Source organism: Anopheles gambiae, chromosome 2 (assembly GCF_943734735.2).
Source record: "Anopheles gambiae chromosome 2, idAnoGambNW_F1_1, whole genome shotgun sequence".
NCBI classification, from domain to species: Eukaryota; Metazoa; Arthropoda; class Insecta; order Diptera; family Culicidae; genus Anopheles; species Anopheles gambiae.
In genome coordinates this window covers 94,056,624-94,065,360 of record NC_064601.1, presented here as the reverse complement: position 1 = coordinate 94,065,360, position 8,737 = coordinate 94,056,624, and the positions used below count along the sequence as shown (strand labels likewise).

At 47.7% G+C, this 8,737-nt stretch overlaps 1 protein-coding gene across 1 annotated transcript; it reads left to right on the top strand.

The window, feature by feature from the left end:
• Window positions 1–988: 988 nt before the first annotated feature.
• Window positions 989–8,266, top strand: LOC1276691 (ras-like protein family member 11B). The gene is made up of 4 exons (XM_061646715.1): window positions 989–2,579; window positions 6,004–6,060; window positions 6,211–6,284; window positions 7,739–8,266. Exons 1-4 carry the CDS (start codon window positions 2,492–2,494, stop codon window positions 8,165–8,167), a joined length of 648 nt encoding a protein of 215 aa, XP_061502699.1. The 5' UTR covers window positions 989–2,491; the 3' UTR covers window positions 8,168–8,266.
• Window positions 8,267–8,737: the final 471 nt, after the last annotated feature.

Genomic DNA, 8,737 nt, shown 5'->3' with positions numbered 1-8,737 from the left:
TTGTTTGTGAAAATAAACACGATAAAGCAGCAGCAGCAGCAGCAGCCGGCACTGGAAGGCTAATCCGATGGCCATTCCCCTTCCCTCCCTCTCCTCCTCAACCGGCAAAGTAATTTACCTTGCTCGACTGTTGTTCTGCTTGTTTTGCCCTTCCAACAGTTTATCATCGCCAGAGTGTGCTACGTTTCAGGGGAAGCGTTTTGGGGGAAGGCGAAGACACAGGGGGAAGTTTGTTTCCCACATTTTTCCATCAAAATCCGAAAATCGGACCTTTGCCAGACAGAGATGCACTGCAATCATCACACACCACTAGCCAACGCAGCGAGAGCCCATAGTTGAGCTATTTTTAAATCTTTCGCTTTCGCACGCGATCTGTGTTTCTCTGGCGGAAAAGGCTGGTTCAGACGATTTGCTTTTGTTTCTCATGATTTTCATTCACCACACGGTAAACCCTGAAATCTTGTATCGGCGTCCCACGGCTCTCCTCGGAGATACCCCAGGGGATGGAGACCTTTGAGGGGGAAAATGAAGTGATTTGTGTTGGTGCGATTGCTCCTGAGATTTTAACCATCGTTTGGAGGGAAACCAAAACACAATAAAGGCGTTTGATGTTGTACATCGTGTTAAATCATGTATGAATGCTCGAGAAAAAGAGTTGACAACCGTTCAGTGTGTGTGTTTTTTTTTCCTTCTTTTCTTAACATGCTTAAAACATTGCGCTGATCGTCTTCACTGCGCTGACATTTATGCGACAGGTAGTAAATCATCGCACCAAAATCAAGGCCTGGCTGGTCGAATAAACGGCGTTTTGTTTTTGATGCGTGGCGTTATTAATAATTTTAGAATGAAAACACACACACACACACACACATTCTTAACGTAAAAGTTACACCAATACAAGACAAACAAACAACGCCTATAGCGGATCTTATACGAAAAAAGGGATCAGTTTGGCCAAAACACTCACTCAAACTCATCCACTGTTCCACATTCTTGGTGCTGCCCGATCGTGTCCGAAGCAGGCCGATCGGTTTTTGTTGCTCCAAAGCAGCTAGTAGGGGATTTTCACGCACGAACCAAACCAGTCACGATCGACGCCAAGCCATCCGACGTTAGGGTCTGCGCGTGTACATTTATTTTCAGTTGGAATTAGACCGATCCGCTACCGGGGGGGGTGTTGTGCGCTTCGAGGCGGAGAGAGAAAGAACAAAAACAAACAAAAAAAGGAATAATATCGTGTGTACAGTGTGCATCAGAGCGCGTGTGAAAAATCAATAATGTCGCCCAAATGCACTGCGAACGGGTGTAAACACCGAACAACAGCCCCAAACCACACGGAAGGACTGTTGAGCCGACGATCTGACTGTTGACACAGCAACCTAATTGGAAACAGCAGCGGATTTTCAGCAGCAATCGCATCGAAAACATTTCCGCTTGCAATCCCTCGCAGCGTTTGTTAAACTTTCCACTGATGTGATCATTGCTGAAAACGGAGCGAGCGCAAAACCGGAAAAGTGTACACCCTTTCCTGCCCTTTGCATTCTGGCACTTCTTCGGCCCGCGTTTGGCATAAAATTAAGGTACACATCCGGTGACAGCATTACGCAGCATTCGCTCCACCGACCACAATGGTTATTTTCCGGTCAGTTTGTTTGTGTGCGAAACAATCTCACGATTCGTAGGGAAGGGGGATCCCTTCCAACGCGCCCTTTACCGCCCTACCTGCTCCCGGGGGGATGAGTGTAAAACAATTAAATTTTCATGCTCATGTGATGCTTGTGCTGTGATGTGGAAATCGGCTTCGGCCTGTGACCCCTCCGCCGTCGCGGGTGCGGTTTTTGTGTGTGAAGTGAAAACAAAAGCGTGAAAATGGTGGCGGTACACTTTGGGGAAAATTAAAACGACGAAAAACCCCAAACGGAAAGCTACCGTTTGGTGAGTTTCAGCCGGTGTAGGAGGGGGAGGCGGGGAGAGTGAATGAAATCAAACACAACACAAAGTTAGCAAAGGTTGCGCGCGCGTCGTCGGGTTTGTGCGGTGTGCTGGAAATGATGATGCACTGGTGAGGGCAAAGGGCAAATCCGGCCCGTTGAACAAAAAACGGTGGAAAAACGAATTTCCTCATGCGCGACTGTTGTGTTGTGGCGCGCTTGTCTGTGTGTGTGTGTGTACACGTGTCTGTGTGTGTGTGTGTGGGAAGTGAAGCTGTGCGAACCACAAAGTGTTTTACGCGAGCAGCTACTAACACTCTGGCAAGCAATTGTCGTCGGTAAACCGTGCCAGAACTGTGTTTACATACCAAAGGTTAATACATTTAATGCTTCATTAAACACGAACGGAACGGGGGTTGGAGCGTTTTGTAGGGAGTAGCAGACGGTAGAACCAACAACTATCAAACTCTCGCCGATTCTGGTGGTAGAAAGCAAACCGAACACAAAAGCCACGCCTGGATTATTGCGTTCGATCACACTAATTGTATGACGCGTTCACCATGACCACTAGAGGGATTAGAAGGAAAAAGTCCTACCTGGCGGAGATTAAGGTGGCCGTCATCGGTGCACCGTGCGTGGGGAAAAGCGGTAGGTATCGGGTGTAAAATTGTGTAAATATAGCAATAAATTGTATTTCAAATTGATGATAGTATGGCATGCAAATCGACTAATGAAAGGTACACGTGCGGGATAGCTCGCTTCCCCTACGGCTAATAATTCGATCAGCGTTGATCAGCGGGTACAGGACGCCAAACGTGACACAAATCACCCCGTAAAGACGTCAGAGAACGGGCCCCGCTCGCTGTCCAAGAAATTAGACGATCGTTCAGCTGTCACCTTGGTTCAGCCGGGCCGCCCGTCAGCTTACGCCACTAGCTTACGCCATTCGTGAAGTCGACACGGCACGGCAACCTGCTTTACATGCATGTTTTGCATTCCGTTTTTTTCTCTCTGCTCTCCGCTCGTTCAACCCGCTGCGATCGGCGATACTTTCCCACTCGCCCGGCGTGTACTCCAAACAATCTCTTCACTTGACCTTTGCTTTCAATCGTCACCTTCTGGATCGTTCGTCCCGACACGTTCAACAACCTAGTTCAAGGGTGGAGGAACAACACCCCAATACCCGGGCGATTGGTGTGCTCGGGTTTTGCTAATAACCTCCCGTAGCTAGCCGCCACCCATCTGGACCCGGCCTGGGGGTGGTTGTGTGTATATTGTTGTCCGAAAATATCTCACACTTAAACACGAACCATCTGTCCAATGCTATGGTTGGGTCGTAAGAAGCAGCAGGCTGACTAATGTAAACTTAGGCGCGAGCGAGAGAAAGAAAATTTTCCACTGGTCAGGCTTGTTGCGGCTTCCCACTTGCATTTTCCCTTTTTGGGGAAGGAGGACTAATCTGAAATTTTTCTTTTCAATCCATATTTCCGCTACCTAGTTATGATTGTTTGTCGACACACGTGATGATTGAAGGGTGGTGATGAATGATAGAGAAATGTGTTAAAGATTTACGGCAGCATCGGAGGTTTCTACAAGCGCTAGAGTAAATTACATTATTATTTGCTATTTTGGTCAAAAATCTACTTTCAAAAGAGCTATGCACACAAGAATTTTGCGACCAAGAATTTTGCGACCAAGATTTTTGCGACCAAGATTTTTGCGACCAAGATTTTTGCGACCGAAATGCGACAAAGATTTTTGCCACCAAGAATTTTGCGACCAAGAAGATTGCGACCAAGGCTTTCGATGAAAATTACAAAAAACGCGATCTTCTCGGATACGATTTCAAACATGCAAGTAAGTGTAACTTACTTCACACTTTGTTAATAAAACTTTTGAAAAATTGAATGTTGAAACCTTCTTCCTCAGTGGATATTCATTCGTAAACTTTCTTGTTGGGTAGTGGGATTTTTATGAAAAAATAAATGTTTTCCTTGATTTATTTTACCTCTCCATGTTGTATCTTTCATGTTAGGTACTCCTAATATTGCATAAAAGTATGAAATCGTTATTCACAACTCATTCATCGTATGCTTTTGACACGGTTTACGACGTACCAGACAGAAATTAGCTGTTTATTGACGTTGATATGTTAACGAGCATCAGTCGGTCAACTGATTTGTTTTCTCCAGTTTTGTATTTCTCGAACGTCAACCAAGCCAACCGGTCGTTCCAGCAGCATAAATATCATCCCCAACCTTTTCATGCTTCAAAACAGATCTCGTTTGTCGAATCATCAAACAGCATGAGAATGTATGTCTTCCGCAAAATAGGAGATATTTCCACACACTATAAAACGTCCATTAACCTCTGTCGTGGGTTTCGACAGTTCATGGGAATGTCGTTTTCTACCCGTTTTCCCGTCCTGCTGTCCTCCTGTCCCTCCCGAAGCAAACGGGCGCACTAAACTAAACACGATGACAGCAACATCATCTTGTAGACCAAAGTAAAAAAAAACCTCCCTCCCTCCGACCGGTTGACGAATGAGATCGACAGCTGCAAATGATGCCGTGCGTTATTAATTTAACATATCATAAAGTGTTGCACCTGTTGCAAGGGGGTTTGGGGGTTTTATTTGGCACCAGAGTTAGGGTGGGTGTGCGGGAATGTTGTTTAATTTTGTGTGCGGGTTAGGGTTATGCACATTACAGCAGCTGAGAAGGACGGTTGGCTTCGGTTGCCTTAAAATAACTTTTACGACAATTTAAAATATCGCAGAGGGAGGTTGTCATTATTCAAATGTTTGTGGGACCTTCAGAAATACACAGCTAAATTATTATGTATCGATATTTCATACAGAATTAACAGTATTTTTTTTCAAAAAGACAAAATATAATACGCGAAACTCCAAAAGGGCTTTTTGCGTTCTTTTTCCCCCCTCTTCCAACAGCGCATTTTCCGAAGCAATGGATCTTGTTAAGTTGATCATACTTGAATTATCAACTCCTTCTCCTTCCTCTAACTCTATTGAAACAACTCTCTTCGTTATAATCTCCCAACGAACGTACAGGAGAAGACAAACATCATAGAAATCCCAAAGCATAGCATAGAAAGAAAAAAAAACAAACCGTCCGCAGGAAAAGAAAGTTCGGCAAATTAGCTGCAACCGGTACGATCTACAACTCGTGCAAATACACGCGCCCAAACCTGCCCAGATTAGGTTCCTATATTGGCCGAACGGGCGCAAAGATCAACATTGGCCGAACGGATTGCCCTGTTGGCATACTTTGTGCCATACCTATCATAATTGTCGGATCGTTACGGATTGCTCAAGAAGGAAGAGTGGGTCGTATTTCCCCCCCCCCCCCCCCCCGTTGACTCTTCACTCACTTTCTTCCCTCACTGAACGTCGTTATCATCATCGACTGCTGCTGCCGTGGCAAGAGCAGCCGTGTGGCAGGCGCGTAATTGGCTCATTGAATTATGCTAACCATGACCGACATGAAGGAATTTCGCCGAAAGTCTAGCGCCTGCCGTCTGTACTTTTGCATTTTGTTTGCTTGCTTCGTCTCGCAGTGCTGGGATGAAATGTTCAGCCAAAAAAAAGGGGGGAGGGGAGTTGAAGAAACCCTGCTTTTTCATCGCCTAGAGCAGCAATGGTGTGTGTTTTACTCGTTTTGCGTGTTTTGACCCGGTGGATGAAGATTATTCTTTTCGAAGATGTTTGCTGCCTAAGGGGCAGCGATGATTTCGTCTTTTTGTTCTCATTGCACCTTGGCCAGCTCGGGATGAAGCCGGCCAGTACAAATATAATGAACGGAACTCTTCAAATTTTAAAATGTTCTCAGTAGGGTTCATTAGCTTAGAGTGCATTTTTTTTTGTTGCTTTGTCGTGTGTTCGCTCGTTTGGATCGTTGACTTTATATGTTGATTTTTCATTTCCAACTGGATGGATTATCTAACGTGAATGTTATTTTCAAATTTTCTCCAATAAATGTTTGGAAGCGCTGCAAAACTGACATCAATTTTTAATTACAACCGTGTCTCTTTTATCTTTCCCATTTTTTTGTAGCATTAACGGTACGATTTCTCACCAAACGCTACATCGGAGAGTATGACCACCAGGCAGGTAATCATAATTAGAGCGCTTGAAACTATGCCACCATCTCAGTTTAATGTTCATTAAATATCATTCTTCATTATCTTCCCATGCTCCGTGCAAACCGTGTGTCCATGCTGCGTGTGGCATCTGTGTGACATCCAAACCCGACGGCATCAGAGAACCGGCACAAATATGAAATCATGGTCGATGGCGAAGCGGTCCTGTGCGAGATTTGGGATACCTGTCCGAAGGTAAAATGAAACCTGCCATCCGTTTTTGGTACCGGGGTTTGGGGTAACTTGTTCCTACGCGCACCTTTCCTACTCGCTCCGATGCACACACTGCGTGCCAAACTTATCCAAGCAAGCGAGGTCTCAGTATGCTCATCTTCCACCAACCGAAATCAAATCATGATGCTCATCGCAGTAGCCACAGCGCTCAGTTACTTGGCGTTTGCAGCTGTCAATCTCGTGCAAAAGTTTATTGTCTTTACTGCCCGCTCGCAGCACAGCGGTCCGAACGATTCGATGGAAGATGGCACGCAGGGGACCAGCGATCGGTCCGAAAGCATCACCGCCCGGGCAGGATGGCGGCAACCATCAAGCGTCCCATCGAACGAGCAATTAGTGCAGGGATTGATGGGAACGATAATTATCCTCTCGAGCACACTCTACCAAGCGATCGAGGGTGAGGACGGTGGACCGGACCGGCTGCTGCAGTCGCTGGTGCCGGTCCAGGAGCGGCTGGAGCAGGTGCTGCACCGGATCCAGGCGCAAGAAGCGCAAGTGCATCGCAGTGCTGCCGCCAGCTACGATCGAACCGCAAGACCGCGCACTTCGGCAGCTCACTTGCACACCATCAGCGAGCCGTTTGCACCACCCAGCTCGTCGACCGAGCAGGAAACTGGGCTGCACGCCGATGTGAGCTCGAAGGGAGGCCAACATCTTCCGGGAGCGGAGGCATCGTTCGTGGTGCCGCCCGGGTGGCGTGAAATCACCAACCTCGACCGGTACCTGGAAGAGACGACCGGTGGTACGGAAGAGTCGCTGGAGCTTACGGAAGGCGCCGATACAGCAGCGTACGGCGTGTCGAAGCGAACGCAAACAACAATCGTCGACCGTGGGGAGAAGGTGCCGTTTGATCCCACGCTTGGACAGAGCAGTCCGATTGTGCAGGGCGACGGAGGACCCGGCAGCAGCAGCAGCAGCAAGCAGACCCACGGGCAAACGTTCACGTACCACTCGACCGGTCCGAAGCGCCTGCTGGAAGGGCTGATGGTGCGGGGGTCCAACAACTTGCTGCCGCAAGGCACCTTTGCCATACGGGAAACGAGCAACTACGCGCTGCCGGACGGAAGCTTCCAGCGGAGCACGAAAACCGTTGCCGGTCCGGATGTGTCGGTGCTGGCCAAATGCTCGCAGCCGATGCTGCCGGTCGATCCGCTCGGGGTGAGCAGCGTTTCGCGGTTCAACATTGTCCCCAGCGCCCCACCGCCCGAGGAGCCGCTTGACAGCCGGGTTGGGTCGAGCAATGATTGCTGAGTTGAGACAAAGAACGCATTTACACTTAAATTTATAGTAAATAGAAGCTCGTCTTGTGTGTCACTGTATTTCTAGTCTTAGTGTCCACTGTGTCTACCTAAGATGTGTTGTTAATGTTCTTCCGTTTCTCTCTCGTTTCCAACCCACTCTCCGTTCATTCACAGATCGAGGAAAACGCGGAGGCGCTCTCGCTGACGGCCGGCTCGGAAACGGTCCAGTGGGCGGACGGGCTGCTGCTCGTGTACTCCATCACCGACCGCGACTCGTTCAACTTCATCCGGCGGGCGAAGGAGGAGCTGGCGGGCGATCTGCCCGTCGCCCTGGTCGGCAACAAGGTGGACATGGTGCACCTGCGCCAGGTCAGCACGGACGAGGGCGAAATACTGGCGAAGGATTTTGAGTGCAAGTTTTTCGAAATCTCGGCCGCCGAACACGTGTACCAGGTGGCGGAAGCATTCCTAGAGCTGTGCCGCGAGGTGCTGACCGGCAAGCGGAAATCGAAGCAGAGCTTCATCGACAAGATCGACCGCATGCTGAGCGGGTCGCGCACGTACAGCCGGGGCAAGAGTGACAGCATATCGCCGAAAGAGTGACAGTTGATTTAAAATACAAAAAAGCGAATAAATAATGCACATTGCTGCTTACGAACACGAACACAACACAAAAAAAACCTCAAACCTCATTAAAGCAAACAGAATGTGTTTAATATTCCATTCGTAGCATCGAGTTCACACATCTTTAAAGCATTGACACAACAAAAATAATAATAATAATAATATGAAACCACCATGCACGAAAGCCACCGAAAGGCAGTGACCAAAATGGCAACGCGCGAAGAACCGCAAGCAATAATTAGCGCTGCAAACCGGAACTTTGGGGTTCCTTTGCGTGCGTGGGTGCGTATTTTTTGGGCTCGGCTTGGTGTGGTATTTAAAACCAACATTTAATTGAGCATTGGGGAGAAACAAACACTATCGCAAAAGGCTCGTTATATACTGACGAATGATTTAATATAATAAAATGAGACATTGCTAAATCGTTTTAAAGGTGTTAGTAGACGAGAATATCTCGTCGGAAGGAAAATCTACGCAGCTTTCAATAGGCATTTTTGGTAAATTATTTGCAAACAGCTGAACGGAAGTGAGGCAATTCTTTGATGCTGG

What these genes read in the sequence shown, in the direction of transcription:
- LOC1276691 (XM_061646715.1), top strand. Translation starts at nt 2,492, where the DNA reads ATGACCACTAGAGGGATTAGAAGGAAAAAGTCCTACCTGGCGGAGATT. An exon ending in ACCGTGCGTGGGGAAAAGCG is followed by an intron (nt 2,580 to 6,003) that starts GTAGGTATCGGG and finishes ATTTTTTTGTAG; the next exon opens with CATTAACGGTACGATTTCTC. An exon ending in TTTGGGATACCTGTCCGAAG is followed by an intron (nt 6,285 to 7,738) that starts GTAAAATGAAAC and finishes GTTCATTCACAG; the next exon opens with ATCGAGGAAAACGCGGAGGC.